The sequence below is a fragment of the Cinclus cinclus genome, chromosome 8, assembly GCF_963662255.1.
Source record: "Cinclus cinclus chromosome 8, bCinCin1.1, whole genome shotgun sequence".
In the NCBI taxonomy this organism is placed as follows: domain Eukaryota; kingdom Metazoa; phylum Chordata; class Aves; order Passeriformes; family Cinclidae; genus Cinclus; species Cinclus cinclus.
In genome coordinates, this window is record NC_085053.1 from 16,816,661 (window position 1) to 16,842,328 (window position 25,668).

Consider the following 25,668-nt stretch of genomic DNA (forward strand, 5'->3'; position numbering starts at 1 on the left):
CTTTGGGCGAGATGCCCCAACCTCTGTGCCTAGCAAGAGTCATCACTGCAACCACCAAAGGTGGGCTCTGCCTCCTGCCCCCCACCACAGGCCAGGGACAAGCTCCCTGAGCCCTGAAGCCCAAAGGATTCCAGCAGAACGGGAAGGTGTTTTCTGCTTGCCTTAAGGCTGTGTTTGTAGGCTGAGTATGCACACTGGGTGAATGGAATTTTGAAAACCCTTGAGAATATTCAGTAAAAAATGTGTTGTTTTGCTCTCGGCAGCTTTTGCACCTTCAATGGATGCACATGCCTGAGTTTTCTTGTTTGGATATCAGTTTTATAATTCAGAAAGGTAAAGTCCTTAGTACCAAAAGAAATATGTTTGAAAGGTCTAAATATACCATTCTATGCAGTTTAAATGGTGCCATGGTAACCTGCAGTGCAGAATGATGGGGAGCTGGCAGCAGCAGTAAAACCATGAGCTGGTGGGTTTGCTGCCTGCCTGGGACTCGCACCGAGCAGTGATGGAAAGCACAGACTTTTCAGGTAACCTCAGGTGGAATCCAAGGTGTCATGTGGCCCCTGTGGGCGATGCTGGCACAAACTTCCAGCTCCAGCTGGGACAGCCCACGGGGCTCTTCCCAACGTGCCAAGGCTGGAGCACAGTTCTGGGGGGGGATTGTTTTCTGCCAGCCCCAGCAGTACTGCCCTGGCAGGAGACCCCTGGTGAGCATCACCCAACCACCAAGGCAGCCAGAGCGCTGTGGGACTGCAGGGTGTGTGGGCTGTGGGTGTCCACCCACGTGGAGAGCCCTCAGCCTCTGCTGCTCTCCCCACTGCCATCGTGGAGGGAGCTGAGCACAGCTCGAGGGAAATGCTGTCCAGGCAACTCCCTGGGCTCAGCAAAACTGTTTGTCACACTCATAATTTTCTTAGTTTGAGGCGTTTATTCCTCTCTCTTTTTAATTCAGGCAATGCTGAGTAATACTAGTGTAAAAGGGCTGTGAGGGGGCAAAGGCTGGGAGCTGAAATTGTTCTTGAGGAACAGAAGGACTGACCTAGAAAAGAAGTTTCAGTTTTACAAAGAAATCACTATAGACAAGGCCCTTGCCAGCAGGTTTAGGTGACCCTTGAAGCAGTTGTCCCCATGGCAGCAGCGTGGCTGGGACAACCAGGGATACAACATCTCCTGCCCAAAGTGAGGGATGGGGTGGGATGGGGACAAGATTCTGCAGCCCCAGGCTGCAGTGCTGGTAGTTTGGGTGAAGACCCTGCACTTGCAGCTGGCTGCAGGCTGTACAGCTTCCAGTGAGGACCCTTATTTTGAGGAATGTTGTTTGACCTTTATTTTGAGGAGTTATAGTGTGGTGTTTCAGTGATACAGTGTTATAATTTTGAGAATACAAGCATTGTTGCATTTAATATTGCCATTACAGCAACTCTCTGCTTTTACTACCACTGACCTCGTGTCCTTACTGCTGCCAAGATGTTTAAAAAAAAAAAAACACCCAAACCTGTGCAGCTGTATATAGTTATGCCATAATAGATTTTGAGTACCAGTGACCAGTACTTGTATACTCAAATCCTTTAAGTACATTTACCAAATCTCCAAAGATGTGACAGAACTCCCTAGTGAGTAGCTTGGCTTTCTATCATGTGCTACCAGTTTTACAAGGGAAGGCATTAAAAAAATCAGGACCTAAATACGGAGCCAGTAAAAATATGGCAAAGGATTTGTCATACTTCAAATTTTTTAATTTTTTTTCCCTACAGATCCAATATTTGATCTAGAAACAAAATCCACTGTTTGTCAGAAATTATAAATTATATATTCCAAGTGCTAATTATGAAAACCCATCGGCTAAACAGCATTGCAAAAACTAAGCTGCCTTGGATAGGAGCCACTGGTCTGTCGATGAGAAAATTAATCCAGTCCCTTCCCACAGTGAGCTGGGCAGCAGCAGCTTTGGTCTCCCACCCACACAGGAGAAGGTTGATGGGCAAACAGTGGCCACACAGTGCCAACATGAGCCCCCCCAGTCCTGGGGCTGCCTTAGCCCTCCTTGTGTCAATTCTTAATGGAGTAGTTCCATGACCTGACCAGAGGGACCAGGTGGACTCAGGAACAAAATCAAACCCTGGAGCCAAGAGCAGCCTGAGAGATCTGGGGTGCTGCCTCCAAAGGGACAGGGAAAATGCCTCCTGATGAGAGAAGGAGGCTCCACCACGGGGTGAAGATACCACCCCTTGTCATGTGACGTGAAGAGTTTGAGTGACCTGCACGTTGTCCGCCGTTGTCAAACCAAGAGGTTTGATCTGTGACACCTGTCAGCCTCACCCCCTCCCCCTTGCCATGCAACCCCCACCAACACCTCTCTGTTGGTGAAGGGGGCTGGCACAGCAGCCCTGCAGGAGAAGGCAGGTGAGGGAAGCGTGGACATCAGCAGCATTTAGCCATGGCCCTCGTGATGATGATGGGAGGTTTGTGCTGCTGGATGATGTCCCTGTCCCCAGAGAGCAGCGCTGTGCTGACAGCCTGTCCTGCTCACAGCAGGGCAGGGGTGGGCACAGTGTCACAGCAGGGCTGCCCCGGGTTTTGCACAATCCTGCTGGGGCACTATCACTTAGATAAGATGTGTGTCTTATGGTCAGGTCAGGATAACCTGGACAAAGTCAGCACAGACTGCAATAGCCCTGGGTGCTTTCAGGGAGTAAGGATAGTTAGTAGTTTTACTTACGTAAAAATAAATTTTGGCTTTAATTATGTTTAAATACTTTTAAGTAGCTGTCTGTAAACATACTTTCAAAGCATTCAGTTAGTGGAATGAGAACAACAGAACTTATGATGGTTTTGGATCAGCAAAAATATCCATTGCCCTGACCCCAACCCCCACTCCCTCAAAGGATTTGTTGGGTGGTTGATAAGAAGTTGATAACTAAACAAAATTCACTGTGCCTGTTAATAATTCTTCTATAAAAGCCACAGATTTCCCCCTGTGGACTTCAGTCATTTTTAGCATGAAGGGACTCATCCTGGCTCTGGTGTTCGCCCTCGTGGGTAAGTTGCTGCTTTACCATCACTGCCGAGCTGTGACAGCCACTGTGATCCTGAGCAAATTGCATCTCCTTGGGGTTTTTCAGGGATATTTATAGCTTCATTTGCTGAATCCCTTTTATAGCTTCAGCAGTAAACTGTTAGATTTCTTTGCTAAGCTCAGTAGCAGGAGAAAAGCCAAGCAGCAGAGAGTGAGCAGGGCTGGCATGGGCTTGGTGTCCTTGGGGTGTGGGGTGAACCCCATTACTGGTGGTTTGCCAACCATTAGGACAGTGACTTAATGAATAATACATGAAAGGATCTACAGAAATGGCCTTTTTTGTTCATGAACACTTCTTTTTCCTTCCTCACAGAGGGCCAGAAGCAGGACCTTGGTAAGTGGCTCCCCTGACAGCCAGCAGCTCCTTTGCTGCCTTCCCTTACAGCCTTGCCTTGCCCACTGTTTGCACCTTTTTTTGGGCAGTGGCAGCTTCACTTTTCTTTGCTGGGCTGGTTCAAACAACATCACAACAGTCATAGCCAAGGTGGTGTTTCTGTTATATTTTTTCCTAACAGAGCCTGTTTTTCATATGGGCAAGACCTACCTGTATAGCTACGAGAGTATCATTGTGCATGGGCTCCCTGACAGAAGCCTGGCCATGGCAGGGGTGAGGCTGGCCAGCAAGGTGGAGATCAGCCGTGTGTCTCACACTGACCACCTTCTGCAGGTAAATCACCATGGCCATAGGATTGGTCCCTAAATTGGACTCACCCACCAATATAATGCACTTCATTCATCCCTTCAGGCTGGCAAAAAAAGTGACAAAAAGATGCAGAGCTCACGCAAAAGCTGTGGGCACTACCCACTGCTGAGATGTCACTCCAGGCCCTGGGTTTCCCTCAGGCAGTGATGATTCCCCAGGGAGGGCAGAGGTGTGGATGTGGGCACTGAGCTCTGTACACCCAAGGCATGATGGGGAGAGCCAAGGGCACTGCTGCAGGATCTGCAGCTGCATCCAGAATGCTTTGGGTTACTGGCAGGGACCTACAGAGAGCACCACAGGCTTACTCACAGCCTGCTCCTCTGCAGGAAAGAGCTGGAGCTGCTCCAGCTCTGCTGCCATTCCTATCTGAGCCCTCTTGGCTAAACCTACCTTGGGATCACATCCACACCAAAACATGGCCAGCAGCTGCTTTAAAGAAATTTCCTTAACAGAACTTTACTGAGGTAACACTAAGCTTGAATATGAACATGAGCATTCCAGAATGAAATATCCATGTTTTTTAACCTGGTCCATAGCTTAAAAAAGCTCAGCACTGGAATTTAGATAACACATGAGAAAGACCCAGCTGTCTCCATTAATCCAATTTTTGATATTCTTCACACAGGCATTAATTCAAATGTGAAGAATTCTAATGGTAATACCTGTGTTTATCCTAATGATATCAGATTTGGAAGCACTGTTACTCATCAAAGAGATTTTACCAAACATCTTAAAATACTGGCATGGCACAAAAAACCGGGGACTAGGGATTGAGAAGAGGGCACGTGGGAAAAAAGCTGTAAGAGTTGCTCTTAGTGTTCACCCCAGTTCTCAGTCTGTAATCATGCACACATATTAGTGAAACAGTGTGAAGGAATATCTATTGTGAAACACACTGCTTCCATTGCAGGCTCTGTGGAACCTTGCTGGAGTTGCTACAATCTTAGCAGTTGCAGACAACAGTAGCATTAAATTTGAGAAAATGTGACAAGAGGCAAGCCATCCTTGCAGCATTGATTCAAAACGCCTAAAATAAAACAGCACTGAGCCCACGCCTTTTCCCTCTACAGAGGAACGTGCATGCACGAGGGTGGGAGGTGTGTGTGTAAGAATGGGATTAGATAGGTCTGTGCACGCAGGCACACACTTCCCACTAGGTAGCAGTCAAGAACTTGTGCACAAGCTTTACAGCCAGAGGAGCTAGCGGGACGTCAGCCACTTCCAAAGGTGCGAGCTCCTGCGGTCGCCTCTGCTCCCCCATCTGTTGTGCCACGGCTTTGGTGCTCAGGGATATGCTGGACCTGGAGCAGCAGCCAGAATAGTCCCTGTGTGTTCAGGCAGGCAGCTTGGGCAACAATGGCTTGGCTGCTTTGCAGATTGAAGGGAGGTCTCACTTGTCAGCTGTGGGAAAGGAGTGAGTATCCTGTCTGTACTGATTGTTGGTAGCTGGTGTTTCACTCACTCTATAAGCTTCATCAGACTTGCTGAACTTTTGAATTCTGCTCACATAATCTTATTTTTCTGGCAGGAGTCCTTCATGAAAGTCTGCATTTTCAAGGATGCCTCCTAGGCCAAGCACAGGAGTCTCAGTTGGACTTTGTTTCCTGCAATGTTGGACGAGTGACTTTTGTCTTGCCATGGATAAGAAGTGTCCAGTTTCTGTATTATAGCAGTATTTCAAACTGATGGTGAACAATATGGTTGTTTTCCTATTTTTGTTCACAGATTCGATCACCAAAGCTGGAGGAACAAAATGGCTTCTGGCCCATTGACTCCTTCATTCCATCTTCGAGGCTCTCAGAAACCATTGCTGCCTGTCTCAGCCACCCCTTTAAGTTTGAATATACTGAAGGAAGGGTTGGAAGTATTTTTGCCCCTGAGGACTGTCCCATTCTATGCACTAACCTAGTGAGAGGAATTCTGAACATGCTGCAGATAACCATCAAAAAGTCACAAAATGTGTATGAGCTACAGGAGGTTTGTTTTTTCCATTCTGATTTTACATTTATTCTCATTTTACCATTAAAGAGTAAGTTACATTTCCCAGACCATTTTCTTTGACCCTTTTTATTGCTGTTTCAAGTGGGACATTCAATGTGTTTAACAATTACTTGCAGGCTGGGATTGAAGGCATCTGCCAAACCAGATACGTTATCCGGGACGACAGCAAGAATAACCGTGCCACCATTTCCAAAAGCAAGGACCTGACAGACTGCCAGGATAAAGCAGTGAAGGACCTGGGAATGGCATACATCCGGCCCTGCCCTACCTGTCCCCTGGTATGAGCACGGGGCCGCTGCTGCCCTGCTGGGGCATGAGCCACTGCTCAGCACCCACATCCCACTGATGCTCGTGGGGAGGTTTAGCTTCTCTGGGCTGACCAGCCCATTCCTGTTTCTGAGGGGGCCTTTTTGCACTTCTAGAAAGCCAGAAACATAAAGGGCACAGTGACATTCACTTACAAGATGAAGTATGAGGACAGCGGGGCATCGCTGATGTCCGCTATGTCGGACCAGGTGTACCAGATCTCTCCTTTCAATGAACCAAATGGGGCAGCAACCATGGAGGCGAGGTAGGCACTGTGCATGTCCTTGCATTATCAGAGCCAGGGGAAGATGCCTAAAACATTTTATATATTTGCTGTTGATTTGTGAGCTAACAAGAACCATCTGTCCTGTGGCTGCCAAGGGTCAGAACACTGTACAACCCTTGGGATGCCCAGCCCAGGATGTTTCAGGTGGCCTGTGACCCACTGTTTAGGCCACCCAAAACATCTGTCCAGCCTCTCAGAGGTCTTAGCAAACTCTCACAAGGACTTTGCAGTCATATGACTTTTCTAGACTATCCTGAGCAAAGGATGAACAGAGAAGCGCACGCTCCACTTGCAGTCCCGCTGGGTACCCCTCAGTCTGCTCCAATGCTGCACAAGTCCTCCATGCACAGAGTGTGCTTACTGCCTACTGATGCATTTCCCTCTTTCCCTTGAAGACAAGAGCTGTCTTTGGTCGGCATTAAAAGGCCTCCTATCAGTGCACCAACATCTCAGCTGCAAAAACAGGGGAGTCTTCGTTATCATTTCTCAGGAGAGCTACTCCAGATGCCAATTCCCCTAACAAGGATTAAAAGTCCAGATTTACAGGTATTCGAGGCTTACTTTCACACACCTTCACTATTTATAAGGTTAACAGGCCATCACAGAATTACTTCAGACATGGATCCTTCCAACTCTCTGTTTTTCCCACAGTTAACAGAGACGCTGCGGCAGTTAGTTCAGAATAACGAGAAAGGAGCCAATAAAGAAGCTTCAGCCAAGTTTTTACAAATGGTCCAGCTTTTTCGTGTAGCAACCCTTGATCAAATTGAGTCCTTGTGGCTGCAGTTTGTCAATGAACTCCCCTACAGGTAACTGTGGCCTTCAGCCAGGGTTTCTGATCAGAGAGACCCTGGCCGATGAGGATAATGACTTCTCCTTTTCCTGGCAGGCCCTGGTTCCTGAGTGCCATCTGTGCTGCTGGAGCTACTGACACATTCAGGTTCCTGAAGCAAAAAATCCATGACGAGAAGCTGAACATCTGGGAAGCAGCTGTGGCTCTCCCTCTCGCCTTCCATTTTGTTGCACCAAACAAAAAAACCCTGGAAATTGCCTCAGTAAGTACAGATCATTCTTCCTTCTGTTTTCCCATCACTCCTTTTTAAAGGTAAATTAATAGGATTATAAGTGAAAGATACTACATATTTCCATCTAAATTTGAAAAATGCGAGGTACTAACAAAAATGGGAAATGCTTCAGAAAATGTTCCCAAACACTTGTTGTCAAAAGTTCGTTATTATATTTTATATTAAACTATAATACACAAACTACAACAAAACTGCTGTTGAGTCTTTTTGTCAAATCAGAAGTTAAAAAGGAAAACTCAAGAAAATAATATGTAAGTAGTATCTAAAGAGCATCCAGCATAATGGGGCAAATCTACTTAATTTTCTTGTAGCTGAATGTCTAGCACTATTTCATTCCTGCAGTTATTTAGAAACAGCACAAATCAATTGTATATATTTCTCAAATGCATTTATTGATAAATAGAGCTCTAATTGCTAGAAACAGTAAAAAATTATACCTCTTCCTTCTGCAGACTTTTCTGACCTGTCCCCAAATCCAGAAAGTACTGATGCATAGGATAATTGTTTACCTAGGGTATGGTAGCATGGTGAATAAATACTGTTCTCAGGCTTTACTATGTCCAAATGAACTTCTTCAGGTATGTGACTCTCATTTCTTATTCATAAAAGGTGAAAAAATTTAAAAGTGTCTTTAATTTAGCTCTGACAGTGCTGGCAATTAGGTAACTCACTATTTGCGTGCCTCACTCAGTGATGCAAAGACAGAATGAAACACTGAGCTGATGCCTTTGAAAGATCAGGTTGTAACAGTTCAGAATTTTAAATTCAGTACGAGAAGCCCATGGGGATAGTGGATCCTGTAACCAGCCTGAAACTGAGTTAAGTTGTGACAAAACTTGGATTAAAGCAAAATAATTATGATTCTATGATTCTACTTTTACATTAGGTAGAGTATACTTAAAAGATGTATTAAAATGGCAGTAAAATGTGAATACAAGCAAACCTCCAAGTATGTCATAGGTTAGGACTTCCTAAGGAAGCCCTGCAACACAATTGCATTTCACTGTCAGCAATATTCAGGACATTGTCCTTGGACTGTGCAGCTCCAGCTCCCTGCTCAGCAGGACCACAGAACTGAGAAGGTCTTGCTGGTGTTTGACATGTGTTTAAATCTTCAAAAAAAAATTAAATAAGGCCAAGTAATCAGAACGGTAATTCTGCTTCTCAGAACAGCAAAAGCGTTCAAATAAACTTGAAATTATTGTAGTAAGTGAAAAATATGCAAGTGCAATTTGGCAGGGCAGGCAGAGGTGAATGACTAGGAATGACTGAATTGGCATCAGCTCAGCCCTGCCTTTGAACCTGCAACAGATTCTTTGGTGCAGGCACCTATCTGGGATTGTCTCCTGCACCTGGGCTCAGGCATAATTCATAATCAATTACAACAACATGCAAGGAGAAAACCAATTTTATTTGTAGGGTCCATGTCTAGCATCCTGATAATGATGGTGAGACTTTTCCTGGGACAGAAGTCTGAACAGCTCAGTTCAGGGATTTGCAGCAGTAATTGTTTTGCTTGCTATGGCAATACACATTTTTATGCATTATTACAACATCATTACCTGGTATGATTAACAGTGTCTGCTCCATTTTCAGCCACTCCATGACCTTGCTACTGAAGCCACCAGCAAAGGTGATGCCAAAGACATGTCCTTGGCCCTGAAAGCCATGGGCAATGCAGGAGAACCAGCCAGTATCAAACGCATCCTGAAGTTTTTGCCAACATTTTCCTCAGCTGCAGCTTCATTACCAAACAGAATTCATGCTGACGCTGTGTTGGCCTTAAGGAAAATTGCAAGGAAAGACCCTGCAAAAGTAACTGAAATTATTATTTAAACAAATCTCTTAAAGGGTATGGTTTGGGTTTGCTTAGTGATTCAGGAATAATAAAACCATCAGGTAATGTTAACAACTCTGGACAGGCTTCTCAGTTTCCCACACTGTTCTCTTGCTCACTCTACAAACGCCTGACATCATCCCATCCTTGCTGATACCCTGGGAAAGACTTTTCTTTAGTCACTGTAATATTCAGCCTAATGGCTGTTTCTCCCAGCCCTGTTCATTGTGCACCCAGCAATATCTTCCTTTTCAGAGACAGGTCCTACGCCTACATCTCTTGTTTAGGGTTCTGTTCTCCACCCACTGCAGAGCACTGTTCTGGAAACACTGCTCAGAGGTTCTGTCTTCCTCCTGTAGGTAAGGGAGATCACCCTGCAGGTCTTTATGGACAGCACGCTTGCTCCAAATGTCCGAATGGTGGCTTGTGTTGTTCTCTTCGAAACCAAGCCTGCTCTTCCAACAGTAGCAGCTCTGGCCAGCTCGCTGCTGACAGAGCCCAGCCTGCAAGTAGCCAGTTTTGCATATTCACACATGAAGACTTTGGCAGCAGGCAGGATCCCACAGCTCTATAAACTGTAAGTAGAGGAAGAAGTACATTTTTAGTAGAAAATTGGGATTTGTCTTTTCTTGTATTTTTATAAGAATTTAGTCACAGTCAACTGTCTTTGTATGATTTTAATTCTATTACTCAGATCTGCTGCTTGCAATATTGCCATTAAACTTCTGGGCCCCAGACTTGACAGGCTGAGCTATCGCTACAGCAAGGTCATTCAGATCAGCGACTATTCCTGTAAGTACCAGCTGCCCTGTGCACTTCCTCAACTTAGGTAGCCAAATGATCCTATTGTATTCTGTGATTTTCATCCAAAATCCAGTCATGAACTGTGAGTTTAGTGCACTCTTGAAATGGAAAAAGCAGAAGAACCTCCTAACACGCAAAATTCCCTGAGACTCTTCCACAAATTCCTGGTGTCTGCTAGAGAAAGTGGTGCTTGCACATGGATTTAGTCCTCCTTCTTCAGTCCCTGGGGTTGTGTTGACTCTGCCCTATAATAAAATCCTCCTCTTGAGGTTGTGAACTTTAGGACCTGTGGGACTGAAACCTGACAGGACCCCTTGTGATCTACTACAGCATGTACCTGAGGTGGCTAATGAGCACCAGATTCCTTAGAGACCATAATTTCTGCTGCTTTTTATTCCTGTGACAGCTCAGTATCAGGCTGGTGCCATTTGGAGAGTCTATCTAATGAATAGTCCTAGCACCATGTTTCCATCTGATATAATCACAAAAGTAAGAGGATATTATGCAAACACTGCAACGGATATTATCGAGGTAAGTATTGCATTAAGGCAGCCAGCTTTTGGACTGTGATGTAGCGTTTAACTCCATTTCTGGCTGTGAGGGTGGATGTGGAAGGGAAAATTTAGATAATGATTATGATCCTACTTAGACTTCTTTTATTTGGGCTTCTTGACATGTGCATTTATCAATGAATACATCCAGTATAGGCCTGTGAGTCTAGGAGCTGAGGAAAGTTTACACAGCAGAACATCCATCTGCCCCCCTAAAGTCATGTGGGATCCAGGGTGCTTTGCATAAGTACAAGGAAATTAAATTTCAGCCAGCAGTACAGCCAGGGCAGCACAAAGCTCCATGTAACAGCATGCAGGAATTTACACGACTTCTTGAGCAAGCTTTATCCCTGCTGATTAATTTGAGGCTGGCTGGCTCAGCACATCCTCAACATCTGCAGCCATAGCCTGCAGTCATCTGCCAGGTAGACATGTCCTTATAATGCAGTGGCTTCATAAAACAAGTATTTCGTGTGGCCTCAGTGAGTTAATACCAGGCACAAGAGTTTTCCTGAGCTCTCTTGTACCTGGGCTGTGATGCCTGTCTCTTTCCTACAGGTGGCTTTCCGGTCACAAAGCCTGAGCAAGCTGATGAGGAAACAGAACATTCCCTTTGCTGAGTATGACACATACAAGACCCTGAAGGAGCTGGGTAAATCGGTACGTCTGGGCACCCTTCTGACCTGACTGCAGCAGACAGCTCCTGACAGCACCGGGGTTACATCACCCACCCACTGAGCCATCCCTTTGATGTTTCTGGAAGAAAGGAGTCCGTCATCCTGTTCAGTCATGGAAAGCTGTACTTATATTGTACTTACTCTCTCAACAGATGTCATCTTTTCACTCAACATGTGTCAGCTCTTAATGTATAGTACAAAAGATGAGGATGTTGCTGTGAGCCAAAATGTTTTAACATGTATGTTAGAACACACTAAGTGGTTCTCTTATCTTTTAAAATGATAATTGAACAAGGTTTTTCCTTCATGAGTCCTTGGGTGTCACCTACTACTAACAGCAGCAGAAATTACCAAGCCCTGACTGCATCCTTACATAGGAAACTCTCTCTGACGTCAGCTATGCAATATAAGAAAGGCCACATTGGTTCAGACCTGTAATATATCTATTGGGTTTTTGGCTAAGGAACCACAGCTCTCATCCTTCAAATGATATGTTATTTGTTATTTGTCAAATACATCTTCAGATGTATTTGTTAATACATTGCTCCATTTAAAGTGACATTTTCTGCTTCTTCCCTTCCTCCCCATCTCTCCTTAACACCACAGCTTCTGGGATGGAAAGAACTGCCGTCTGAAGACCCCCTGGTATCTGCTTACTTCAAAGTGTTGGGTCAAGAGATTGCCTTTGTTGACATTGACAAAGATGCCATTCAACAAATTATGATGGTACTGACAAGGCTGTTGGCTTTTTCTCTGCAATATTGAATAATTTCCCTTCCGTGTCTCCTCTTACCTACTTACCTAATCTATATCTCTATTTCCAGAGTCTAACTGGATCATCAGACTGGCAGCCAGTGGTGAAAAAAGTGGTGGAAGAGGTCCAGAGAGGCATTTCAGGCCAATGGACCCTGCCAGTGATGGTGGGTGAGATGAGGCATATTGTGCCCACCATCGCTGGCCTGCCACTGGAGCTCGGGCTGTGCGCGGCCACGGTGGCACAGACTGCGGCTGACGGTGAGCTTGGGATGCCAAACTCAGCAGCTTCCCCACAATAATTGTGGGTCCAGCCCCCCTGCTGAAACTAAATCCTTTTATAATCTTGAAAAATATCCCAGTAATGTCAAAACATTAGTAGTGACCAACTGCCTCCAAAGGGTTTGAGAAGTAATTAGGATATTTCACCCTACGACATATTTATATAACTCTGGTTTGGATTAGCAACCTTTAAATAAGCATGTAAAGTATTTCAAAGTATAAAAGCACTGCCTTTGCATTAACTACTATGCTTATTGATAGTATTGTATCCCCAGAATTTATTGTTTCTCTGTTAATATAAATTCTGTCTGTCTTTTTCAGTGGATGTAAATTTATCACCACCAGTAGCTGACAATTTTAGACCATCACAGCTGTGGGAAACCAAGATGGATATTCATGCTGACATCAGGCCAAAGTAAAAATTACATGTATTTTCACATACGCACACAATCATTTGTAGCTATAGTTATAGTTATATTTGACAGAGATATGTGGTGGCATAACTATACAGGGACCTTACTTGTCCCAGATTTTGGACAGATGAGCTATTCTAGAGCAGCAAAGTTCTGAGAAAGCAACACAATCCCCTGATGCTTTACAACCCTGCAAATCTAACAATGTGCATGGTATCCCACAGGATATTGTGCTGTTCTGCCGCTGCTAAAAATGTTTACATTTGTACCTGTTCAATGACTAAAGATACTAAGATGTGAAAATATGTTGTCTTAAGTGTCAAGCTTTTTACAGTTTCAACATAGAATCACATCACCACCTGGCATAAGCCAGAAGGATTTCAGGGGGAAAAGGGAAATGCTTCTGGATCTGAAAAAGCAATAATGATAATGGTAACAATGATGTTGATGATGATAATAATAATAAAAATAATAGTAGTGATATTTTTAAAAATAGGCAGAATCTGAAGCTATGAGATTCTGGAATTAGCTTGTCTTTAAACAATGTACCAGTGACAGTGCAGACAGAAGGTCCACATTAGTTTTGTTTTTCAGACAAATAACTTCACCTTTTCCAGCAGCATTTCAGTTTTTTCTTATCCTGCTGTGATAAATCTCTTCATCCATCAGTAGTGGGTCTTACAGTAAAAAGAACAGCACGAAAATGTAATTTTGCATTTCAAAGTTAAATTTTTGCATATTAATATATAATTACACCTGGTTTTATTTCCACTCTTTCAGAGCATATTTTCATATGATTGCAATGATGGGGATTAATACTCAGTACTTTCAGAGTGGTTTTGAATTTCATGCAGAGTTTAGTGCCAACACTACAATGAAATTTGATGCCAGGATAAATATGAAAGAGAAAAATTTGAAAATTGAAACCCTTCCCTGCCATCAAGAGGTTGAGCTCGCAGCTGTGAGGTACAGAAGAGCTTTTTTCATTTTTCTTGCTCTGTGTTACTGATTGTGAGTTCCCTGTTATAAAATCACAAGTATACAATTACTTGTTGAGGTCTGCCATACCTTGGCAGCCACATAAAGCTTAGTGCTGTGTTTTTTGCACCAGCAAAGATGGATAGAGTGAAATCAGAAGGTGTTAACCTGTGTGCCATTTATCACCTCCTCAGGAGTGAAGTTTATGCTATTTCAAGGAACATGGAAGAAGTAGATTTTGAGAAGAAATCCCAGATTGTCCCCAGAGGAGAAATACCAAGGATCTCTCACCAGCTATTGCAGACAACAGAAGGATCTTCAAAACCTGGTAGCTGGAAGGTAAGGAAACCTCTTGCCACCTGTACTGCAGACAGGCAGAGAACAGAGAGCTCCTCAGAGGGGCTGGGCACTCCTGACAGGGAGCTGGCTAATCAGATCACAAACACAGGAATGGTGAAATTCAACAGGGACCTCATATTTCCCAAACCAAGCCTAAAACCCAATTGATTCATTACATGATCCTTCACAGTCCACTCGCTTTCTTCATTGCATGCAGGCAGGACTGTTTTGACAGCATATCTTCTGATTTCTTTATAGTCATGGGAGGGTGTCTGAAACGCCCATCCTTTGTACAATATCTCATTATTTTCTGAATCAAAACAATGCAAAAAATATGGTTCTTGGGCACAATATATATTTTTCTTCCCAAATTCTGAGATAATCCTGAGTGGATTGCAGAAGGACATCCTTCCATGTGCTCTGCAGCTTCTGAGGCTGGTGTGGGAAGGCTATGCTGGCTTGCAGCAGGAGGGTTGGAAGCCTGAAATGGATGTAGTGGGACTGTCCCTCCAGGGAGCCCTGCAGGTTCTCATTGGGAAGTGTGTTTTTGACACGCTGCCTGAGAAAGGGTGGGCAGGAGAGCTCTCCTCTTCCACAGAGCATTTTGCAGGAAACCCCACTGCTTCCAGTGCCTTGATCTCTAATTCTAAGCATTGCTTCCTTCGTTAAGCATGACTGTCATCATTTTCTTCATTAACTGGGGAAATTATTACAAGATCTGGGACAGTTTTATATTTTTTATGGACAATTACTTTATCTGCCATATTTTTGTTTAATGCAGCAAAGCAGCATACCTAATGTGATATCCAAAGGATACCAGAAAGGTTCAGAAGAGGCACATCACAACAGTGCAAGAAGAAGATTTTACACACACAGGTCCTGTAAAAAATTTGAAAGTTTGGGATGTTCTACTTGTCTCAGCCTTACATCACAAAATTCTGCTTTCTTAAGAAATACCTACCTGCACAAATTATTTGGAGAATTTGAAGCCAGAATAATTTTAAAGCCAGGTACAGTCATAATAGCAAGTTTTTCTGTCAATCACTGTAAATAAAGCTGAAGCAACACAACCCTGGAATGCTTTTGCCTTTAGTTCATACAGATGCTGATATTGACAAAATACAGCTGGAGGTTCAAGCAGGATCTGAAGCAGCTTCAAAAATAATTGAGGTGTCAAGCTCAGGGTCAAAGGAAGAGGGAGAGACATCTCCATATGAGGACATTCGAGCTAAACTGAAGAAGATTCTAGGCATTGAAAATGTGTTCACGGTAAGAGACTTTGAGCATCAGAGAGGGAAATATTTCCTTATAACGAAGCCATGGGTTTCCATTGAGGAAAACTGGTATGGGAAAGCAAGGAACTGGGCTGGGAGGAATGGGCCTGAGTGAGTTCTGGTACAGCTTCTGCGGTGTGTGGGGACAGGAAGTCCTATTTCCTTGGAAGGCTGTGGTGAGCATCTTGTCTGACAGCCAGGGAAATGTTACAGAACAAGCTATAAACTCATAATGCTTTCAACTGGTTTTGGAGGCTGCAAATAAAACACGGCGCCGCACAAAACGGATTAACCGAGAGTACAAGAGTGCAGACACCGGCCTCTGGGCAGAGCACAGCACACCCCTCCTCTCCAGCTCATCCTCTTCCTCCGCTGCTTCCTCTGCTGATGGCAGAGAGCCTGGAAATCGTCACAGGAAAGATGAAATAAGGCAATCTGGGAAGAAGCATGGCAGCAAGAGCAGCAGCAGGAGCAGCAGTGAGAGCTCTGCTAGCAGCAAAGCATGCAGCAGCAGCAGCCAAGAGCACTCTGGGGACAGGCACTGCAGTGAGGACAGTGAATATTCCAACCAGCAGGTAATTCACTCCGGCAGGACCTTTTCATATTTCTTATAGTAATTGTTTCTGTACATCAGAAAATTGTGCTCATAGAGCACGGACCAAAGAAAGAGGAACCCTAGTACTCTGAAGCATTTCAAATCAGAATTTTGACGTTTCAGAATTTTTCACTGTAAAATGTTTTTAAGAAATTAATTTTGCTTTTTTTCATACTCAGAACTGAAATTTTTAATGCATTTATCAAAAATTAATTATTTTCTCTTGGGTGTTCTTATATACTACCTATTTTCACAGGCAAACCCACCTGTTTACCAGCTTTTGTTTAAGCCAGTGGATGAACAGGTACATTTACTGGATATACTGGGAGCAGGGTGTACAGCTACTCTTGCTGTCTTTGTTGCAATTAGATCCTAGTTCTTTGAGAGTAAAAATAAACACCGCAACAACTTCCAGTGGTAGGCACCTGTTTCAAGGTGGTTCTTTGTTTTCGCAGGACACAGGACAGGAAATCTTGAACATCAGCATCAGCTCTTCCTCAGCTAATGATGAAGATGTCTCTAGAGCCATGTCTCAGGTGAGTGTCTTAATCTGCAAGAAATCCTAACATTTGCTTTGCATTTCCAGTTGTTGTATATTTATAACAGGATAGGAAAAGTACAGTGATTTAGCATATTAGGTATATAGAAAGAAATTTAACTGTTTCTTATTTTATGAAGGTGAGGACATTGGATAGTAAGTATATATTTAAATTTGTCCTCCTCAGTAAACAATTCACTATAAAAATCAGAGCACTTTAGGAGTGCTGACCTGCTGGATCAGCAACAGGTTTCAGGGATATCTTCATTGTGTATATTTCTGTAAAAGTTTAGGAGTTGACCCTGCCACTCTTATTCATTGGGTCGTCACTGCAGAGTCCTTCTGTTCATGTTAGCAGAACTGCAACAGGCCTTTGAGAAAACCTTGAGTTTGCAGCAAGGCTCCAGCTCTGAGAGCAGTCCAGGTGTTTATTCAGGAGTGTCTGCATGGTGCATATTTCATGGCACCTGGTCCTTCTATTAGAACTGAGGGAATCTGGAGCAGATTTCAACAAAGAAAAACTACTCACATTTCAGGCAATGACCTACATGCCTACAAAATAATAACCCTTACTTTGCTGAAGCATCCCTTCTGCAGCAGCAGCTCCCTGTTTTTAGTGCAAGTAGCTTGTGGAAAGAAGGCAGCCAAATCGACCTTCTCCCCCACCATTTCCATACAGCTTAAATTCACCTCTCTTGTCCATATTTTCATCACATTACAACTTCCCTGAACTCTTTCTCAGCCACAGCCTTGCTCTTTCCCCATTTCCCACTAGGGCCTTGCCCCCTCTGTCTCACCCAATCCTTTTGTGTGTCTCTGTCACTCGGACCAGGCAGCACAGGGAGGACCAGTTGCCCTACAGCAAATTCCACCTGCAGCTGTCCCCTGGCCAGGTGGGGATTCTGCCCACAGCTCAAGTAGGACACTCAGTCAGGCAGGTGGTGCTGCTGGGCACAAGGGTCCGGTGTTGAACAGGGCCACGTGCTACTCCTCATGCAAGTGCCACACTTCAGACTGCCCTGAACAGATCCCCTTATAATATAAATTATCATGGTTTTAAGCAGATGGTCAAATTAGTTTTATCAAAAAGCAGTTTTAACTGCAGTTTGGTAAGAGAGCAGTGCTGAGCTGGGTAGTATTGGTTCTTTACCAAGTACCATATTTCTTTTTGTTGTGTTGAAATTACTTTACAAAAAAATCCCCAACACAGTTTTGCTCACATAGGTCATGCCGGTGGTTTTACTATCGTAATTCTAACGCCTTGCTTGTGTCTTTGGTCTCTATTTCTTCTCTACTTACTGAAGCCTAAGTTCTTGGGAGACAGCAAACCACCAATACTGGCTGCAGTTCTTCGTGCCATCTACAGAAACAGGCAGCAAACAGGATTGCAGCTTGTCCTGTACACTGATACACAACCCAAGAAGTGGAGAATACAGATGTTTGGTTCAAGCATCACAGGACCAAGTAGATGGAAACTCTGTGCTGATGCATCAGTAATAAATTACCAAAAAGTATCAGTAAGTTTAAGATATTAATAATCTCAAATATAAATGAAATGTAATGATTCCGCTATGTTTTATGCAAAAAAAATATTTGTTTCCCTCTACTAGGGCTCTCTTAAATGGGGTAAAGATTGCCAGGACTACCAGATTGCTACTCAGATTGCAACAGGGCAATTTGCTGCTTATCCAGCTATGCAGATGAAGCTGGAGTGGCTAAAAGTGCCATCAATAATCCGAACAACTGCAAGATGGTGAGATTTCATTCTAGTGTTTGAAAAATACATGGCAATGATCCAAATAATTACAGATTCAGTTCTGCAATTTCCAAGGTGGAAAAATTCCCTTTAATCAGTAGGATATTATAAAATCAGATTACATATATTTGCTTTGACTATATTCATTTCCTCAAAGCATAATGCATTTTTGTTTGCAAGAAAACCACTTGGGATGATAGGATTCATCTAATCTACTGCAGACTTGTAATTTAAAGTGCCTGAATTAGGAGATTGGTCGTATTGTCCTTCCTGATTCATGGAGGCTTCTAAAGCAGCTGATATAAATACTTCCTGTAAGGCTTAAATAAAGAAATATTTTATGGCATTTAATGTAAGAAAACTCTACATTCTGGATTCAGTTCACATGTGTTGTCTTTTTCATGAAATATCTGTCACATCCATCCACTGTATCCCTTCATGTTTGCCTGCAATAACATATAGACCACATTGAAGTCTATTTTTTTGGCATAGTGCTAATAAAATACAGACATGTACAACAACTCAGTTAACTAAATACACATACAACACAAGTTTCCAAATTAAAGACATACAGGTGATTTGAAGCCTACTGAAGAGGGTAACTTCTTACATTAGATTGAATCACCCAAAGCTGTTATCTGCTCTTATTAGAGGAAATTAAACCATTCAATTGGCTATCCTGGAGCAAAGCCACAGAACTTACCTTTTTTTCTGCTCTGAGACTATGCCTTTTTATAAAGGAACATTTTCTGTTCTTGTTTCTGCTCCTGCTTGGAACAAGCCCCAAGCTTGTTTGGAAACTCATTTGTAGAGATCCGTCCATCAGCTTGTTGACAGTCTTAGTGGGCAAAGGATCCTTGCCTAAAGTTACTACTGCAGGACATATTATTGTGAAATATTAATTTAATATTTTTAGCATGTTAGTTGGGGGTTTATGTAATTGATGCCTATTTTTAAGTCTGAATGTGTTTAAAACAAATGTGCCACACTTTTCTTTTTGTATCACTCTCCCATCCAGCCTCTTGAGATCTTTTATACCAATTATTAAATATATTTGCCTGCCCCTCCTTCCATATATAACATCATGTATCACCAAACCCTGATGCAAAACATGCCCTGATGCTAACACAGAATGCATATTGCTTTATGGGGTTATTTTAGTGTGAATAACTTTTTTTTTCAAAGACAGTTCATTTTAGTCACTTACTTCCTTTTTTTTTCAGGTTTTACTCATTTCTTCCAGGAGCTGCCTATGTGCTTGGGTTTTCCCAAAGGCAACAGCATGGTCCCTCTCACCAGGCAACTTTGGTTATGGCTTTGACATCCCCAAGAACCTGTGATGTTGTCTTTAAGATGCCAGAGGTAACAATTTCCACCATCTTTATCCTGAAGCAGCCAATAACTAGGAAATTAATGATTAAGTGCTTTTTTAATCTGCAGATTTTTAAAAAAACAAACAAAAAATCAATCAAAACTATAAAGAAGCTGCCTTCACAAGACATTATATTCATGCAGTTGGTTTTACTATGAAAATACCTTACAGTGTATTTGTCTTTCTCATGTAGCATGCAAACATATGAAAGAAGAAACAGGTTAGAAAACAATCATCATGACTGATAGCATGTTAAAAAATAACTTTTTAGAAAGCCCACTCCTTCCAAAATCTTTAGAAAGATGACATGTTGTGCTGTGTTCTGGAAAAGACAGTGAAACCAGGCTGTTGAGGCAGCCAAACAGCAGCACTTGTTGTATAGGCAGAAGGTGCATCTCATGTAAGCAAACTGTTCAGCCTGAGAACAAAAGAAATATACAGCTACCCAAAAAGCTGCAAATTGGTGACTATCCAAATTTGTTTATAGCTCTGCTCTTCCACTGGTTGCAGATGTGTCACATTGTAGAATTATTTCATGCTTTAGACAGAGGACTTGATTTCTTTTTCACTCTGACTGAAATCCAGAGGCTAATTTAGATTTCACTCAGCCCAGTTCTCTTGGAACATTATAGGAAAATGCTACCTCATCTCTACACTGTACTTTTCATTTCCATTCATGTTTGCTTCCTGCCTGATTTTCAGCTCACAATTTATGACACGGCCATCAGTCTCCCCCTGCCAGTCCCTTCACATCCGGGTGCAACGATCGCAACATTACCATCCTCTGACTGGAAGGTCTTTTCCCAAGCAACATTTTCAATCCTTGAAAGTCTTAAAGGTAAGCAAGTAACTATCTGCACAGATATTGATTGACTTCGTAAATTTTGTAAACATGATTTACACTTTTTACATTTTTTTAACTTAGTCATTCACTTAAAAATCATTTGGACATGAGATAGAAACAAAGCATTTCTATGAAAATCTGTGAGGCTGAAGGATGTAAAGAAATGGAGATATACAAGGAAGATTAAACATTCAGTTCCATGCCAAATAGTGCTTCCAAATACCTCCATTCCCAAATGCATCCATTTCAGCTTCACTGCAAAAATTGTTTGTGAAGAAAATACAATACAAAATTTATGAGAGGAACATCTAAGTGACCTCTGATTTGGGGTGCTCTTTTGATTAGCACTGCTATGTTGAAGCTGATACAGCTCCAGAAGTATACTCATTAATTTCAAATCCTGCACTTCGAGTTTGAAGGGATTATTGTTTGATTAATGCTGTATTAAGAGCTAATCACATTATACTTACTTAGGGTAAGTTTTAAAATTAAAAGCTTTAAGTAATCCTGCAATAAGAAGTCACATTTTGCTTGGGATCAGTGGGATAATATCACACCATGCATATTTATAAGGTGTCCCTGTCCACAGCAGGGGGATTGGAATTAGGTGATCTCTAAGGTTCCTTCTAACCCGAGCCATTCTATGATTCTGTGGTATTTCTTTGGTAAACACCAAAACTAATCTGTATTAATTACAATTGTTGCAAAATAATTTCTGATCAGACCTGGTAGGATTTCCAGCAAAATGCCATTACAGTGAAAAAGAGAAAAGTGTAGTGTGGTATTTTTTCCTTCCCAGCTTCTATTTCTAATCCTGGTTATGACTCTATTAATAAAGGTATCAGCATTTCAGTGACCTTTCTCTAGTGTTAATGATATCTGAGTTGTTATGAACCTTTGTGAAATTCTTTTGATTACAACAGAGTTAAAAAAGCCAAAATTCCACAAACTGAGAGTTGCACCAGCTGTGAGCAGAATTCATCTCACAAAATGACTGAATCACAGTGGTGGTGTTGTCCTGCTGCCTGGGGCCTGGGAGTAAATCTAAAATTTACAAATTTACAAATAAAATGTACAAGTCCAAAATATCATCTGACAGAATTAATTCACTTCTACACTGGAACATGCAGAACCAGAAGATTTTTTTTCTTTTAATTACAAAACTAAAATAAAATAGCTGTCTTACATAAATTGTAAAATGCTTACTTTTTCCTGTGGTTTTTTTTTCAGGTCTTTGTACGGTTTTCCAAAATAAGATCACAACCTTCAATAGTGTTGAATTTAACTATTCAATGCCTGCAAATTGCTACCATGTCTTGGTGCAGGACTGTAGTCCAGAGCTTAAATTCCTGGTGATGGTGAAAAGACTTGAAGAGTCTGCTGACCTCATAGCAATAAATGTCAGACTCGCCAGCCAGTAAGTAATTGAAAACTTAAGAAACAATAGATGCCAGGCTGGAGATGTTGTAAATGAAGATCACATTGATAGGGCAGACTGGCACTAGCATTAGACTCATGCAGAAAGTACTGATGTCAATGCAAAGATATCTAGGATTGTCACTGGAGTTTGGGACTTTGTCTTTTAAAGGTGTTTCTGAAATATGTCTGAATATATTCACAGTAACCTCAAGTCTTTATTGCCCCAAATTCTTCATTAATTCGTTAGAACTTAACCATCTCATTTCAGTACTTAGTGATTAGGCAGACACATAAACTATAAATCCAGAAGGAGCTATTGTAATCTTAGTCTGGCCTTCTACACTAAGCTAATAATTAGAACAAATTAGAACTCTCACTCATTACAGCAGGATTGTTAAGAAGTGGACATAGCTAAAAAGGGCATTACTTATCCCAGATTAGAGGCTCTCTCTTAGGACATCTCTTGGTACATAATGTTATAATCTATTTGAAATTAATTTAAGACACATTTTGTTTCAGCCTGGAGCAATCACCCCCTAAATTGTATGGGATTATGCATACTAAAATCATTGTAGTGAGTGTTCTTCAAAGCACATAAATAGACTTTGATCTGTAAGGTTTCATTACAAGTAATTATTTATTTCTGACAAATGTGTGCCTAACTGTGCCATAATGTTAGAGAGACCGAGGGAATTCCCTGCACCTGTTTTGTGGAAGAACACAAGGATGCTTGTTTTATAGACTGTGTCTTTTGTGATTAAGACATTCTTCATCACTGAATCATTCCCGATTGTTACCTACAATTGTATGGATGTGCTTTTGATGTGCCTGAGCTTCATGTTTCTTCATTAGAGCAAACACTGCTCTGAAGAGAATACTACAATGCACAGACTGTTCAGACTGTAAGAGAACTGCCCTAGGAAACCCAATCTTCCTTTGAAATGTAAAGCACCTTCAGTTTATGTGAAGGTAATAGCAATTAGGTTGTTCTGCAGCAAGGCTCCTGTAGCCTGGTGTCTTCCTGCCCTAGCTGTGGCCATGAGCAGGCACTCAGAGACCAGTACAGCCAGGGCAAGGTGTACTGGGAGCACTCTGCTGGCACGCTGTCCTGGGCCCCCTCAGTCTTCCTCCTGAAGGGCAGAATGATATAAGCATCCTGCAGTTATGGTTATGACACAATAGGAAATTATAAGCTCGGTAGGGCAAAGGAGAAGCATTTGTTTACATTAAATTCCTTTTTTAAAGTGAGGTTGACATGTATGTTTCCAATGGACTCATCCAGCTGAAGATTAATGGTGTCCAAGCCCCAAGAGATCTTCCATACACATCTAATTCTGGTAAGAGACTCATCTTTAGATTCTGTTTAATCTTTTCTGATCTTTTGTAGAAGGAGAGGACAAGATCCTGCAAACACCTCACAAGATAAAGAACATCCTAATTTGAGAAACAGATTTTTACATACTTCCATGCAAGCTATTTTAGTGGGTGGCAAGAAAGATGAGCAAAGAAGGAGAGGCTGATCCTGTGAATCTTTGCACAGAGCAAAAAAATGCAGGGCTGTGGTACATTTTGCTGATTCCAGAGACCCACAGAACAAGCATTTAGATGACTCCTGTCTCAGCCACCCCTGTGAGTGACTTCAGCTTTTCCCAGGGCAGGGAGCAATAGTCTTTTAACTTCCCACCACCTCTTTTGATTTCTTTAGGACATGCATTATGTCCCCAGGAACTTAACAAATGGTTCAGGGTGGACCCTCAAACAGTAACTTCATTTTAGAAAAGACCTCATTTTGGTTTCTTGTTGCAGCTGCAAGCATGTTGATCAGCAGTGAAAAGAAAGGACTGACACTAAAAGCCCCAGATTATGGCATAGATGAACTATATTATGATGGGCATAGACTTGAGGTAATGTTTAAGTTACTCTCAGTGGGTTTGGTTTAGAAGAAAAGCCTTTACATGCAACTTTTCTGTATTTCCACAAAGGTTCAAGTTGCTTTCTGGATGGCTGGAAAAACATGTGGCATTTGTGGAAAATATGATGCTGAGGTGGAAAGAGAATATCGAACACCCAGTGGATATTTAGCTAAAGATGCTGTGAGTTTTGGTCACTCTTGGATCATCTCAGAAGACCCCTGTGCTGGAGGTACTAAGATTCCAACATACATTAATATCATTGCCTTCAAGTAGTTAATTAATCATATGAATAGATGGTTTATATTAATTGTAGCATAGTCATCTTGTTTTTTGCTATTTTTGTGATTAGTGACCACAGTCTAAAAGAAGAAAAAAAAAGAAAATCTGTTTTTCCTGAGTTAGGTAGTTCACGGCAAGTTCTGGTTTTGTTGGTTTTTTTTAAAATGGATTGTGTAGTTACCTGGAGTTTGTGTGTTCATCTTAAACTGCCTGATTTGCTAAATTAGTATGAAAAGGAGGTAGTTTGACTGTTGACAAAAGTAATTTTATGTCAGCTTTAATAGTTCCATTCTTTATTTTCATTCTGTTATTTTGAGGCTTTTAATTTAATTTTTAAAAAATCATATCTAGCCCTGACTATCAAAATAGAGGGCATTTGAGGTGGGAAAAACTTGTTTTAATGTCTTCGGGCTTAAGATTAGGACAGTCTCTAGAATTCAGCCTGGGAATGACTGATTGTTCTTGCCATCCAGATCAACATGAATGTGTTGGTTACATTAGGGTGCACTACACATTTTGTGTGGAACACAACACTCTGGGCGTGTGTTGGCCTTTCTGTAATGTATTCCTAGACCAAGCTTCCCTGGGGTGGTCCAGGAAAGCCTGGATCATAGACTAAAGGACTAAGGTATTTAGCCATGGCAAGGCAGGTGTGATGTTGCTCACAGAGCAGAAGAAGATATATAGATGTCTAGGAGCCACTGCTGCACCAAAATGAAGTGCTCTCTCAGTTTAAGTAAAGTTAGATATTAGCAGACCAAGGTTTTCACATGTATCATTTTAGATCTGGACATCAGTGTCCTACCTAGATCCCATCTGACAAGCCTCTGTCCTTGCAACTGTGCTCCACATGCCTCATTTTCTCACAGCCTGAACCTTTGACAAAAAAATTATTCACTTCAACCAGATTACCTTATCTAGCTTGTGTCACACTATTCATCCATTAGTGTTTGCTAATTCTACAAATTAAGTCCAGAAAGTAATTTATCTAAACTCTGTGAGTGCTTTAAGCGGGTTCATGTTTTGTAGCTTGTAAGCTGCAGCGCAAACTTGTCAAAAGCGAGAAGCCAGTTTCATTTGAGAAGACAGCAGCAAAATGCTTCTCTGTGGAGCCAGTCCTTCGCTGTGTAAAAGGCTGCTCAGCAACCCAGACAGTTCCCGTGTCCGTGGGCTTCCACTGCGTTCCAGCCGGTGAGTCCTGTGCACACAGTTTGTGGGACTGGGGCTCTGTGAAAAACAGCGAGGTGCCCCGTACTCACACAGGAGTACCCCGATGTAGAACCAACCCCGCTTTCTTTCTCCTCCAGACTCCGCTCTCAGCCTGGACGGGCAGCCTAGGCTGGACCAGAAATCCGAGGACGCCGTGAGCTCCGTCTCCGCTCACACAGCGTGTTCCTGCCAGCAGCAGGCATGCCCGGCCTGAGCCCCGCACGGGCCCGCTCCGGGCGGGCTCCGGCTGCCTCGGGCAGCGGGGCTGAGCCCCGTCCCCCGGGAGGCCGCTCTGCTCTGCTCTGCTCCTTCTGGAGATCGTGGGAACAGCCCGGGCACGCGTTCCCGCATGACCTTTCAATAAACAGCTGCTCTGTG

The 25,668-nt window shown here is 42.6% G+C and overlaps 1 protein-coding gene across 1 annotated transcript; it reads left to right on the forward strand.

The window, feature by feature from the left end:
* Window positions 1-2,999: 2,999 nt before the first annotated feature.
* LOC134046719 (vitellogenin-2-like) lies at window positions 3,000-25,504 on the forward strand. The gene is made up of 35 exons (XM_062497427.1): window positions 3,000-3,039; window positions 3,390-3,410; window positions 3,592-3,743; window positions 5,505-5,756; window positions 5,897-6,058; window positions 6,203-6,351; window positions 6,768-6,918; window positions 7,024-7,181; window positions 7,262-7,427; window positions 7,910-8,035; window positions 9,054-9,272; window positions 9,654-9,871; window positions 9,989-10,086; window positions 10,505-10,629; window positions 11,208-11,309; window positions 11,933-12,052; window positions 12,151-12,340; window positions 12,683-12,776; window positions 13,555-13,740; window positions 13,947-14,091; window positions 14,873-15,101; window positions 15,185-15,360; window positions 15,620-15,940; window positions 16,217-16,264; window positions 16,416-16,496; window positions 17,803-18,015; window positions 18,109-18,251; window positions 19,478-19,616; window positions 20,329-20,464; window positions 21,701-21,887; window positions 23,135-23,226; window positions 23,696-23,793; window positions 23,872-24,031; window positions 25,111-25,272; window positions 25,389-25,504. The coding sequence occupies exons 1-35, from the start codon at window positions 3,000-3,002 to the stop codon at window positions 25,502-25,504; spliced, it is 5,175 nt and encodes a 1,724-aa protein (XP_062353411.1).
* The last annotated feature ends 164 nt before the right edge of the window (window positions 25,505-25,668 follow it).

What these genes read in the sequence shown, in the direction of transcription:
- LOC134046719 (XM_062497427.1), top strand. Translation starts at nt 3,000, where the DNA reads ATGAAGGGACTCATCCTGGCTCTGGTGTTCGCCCTCGTGG. An exon ending in GTCAATGAACTCCCCTACAG is followed by an intron (nt 7,182 to 7,261) that starts GTAACTGTGGCC and finishes TTTTCCTGGCAG; the next exon opens with GCCCTGGTTCCTGAGTGCCA. An exon ending in TTAAGCCAGTGGATGAACAG is followed by an intron (nt 16,265 to 16,415) that starts GTACATTTACTG and finishes TTGTTTTCGCAG; the next exon opens with GACACAGGACAGGAAATCTT.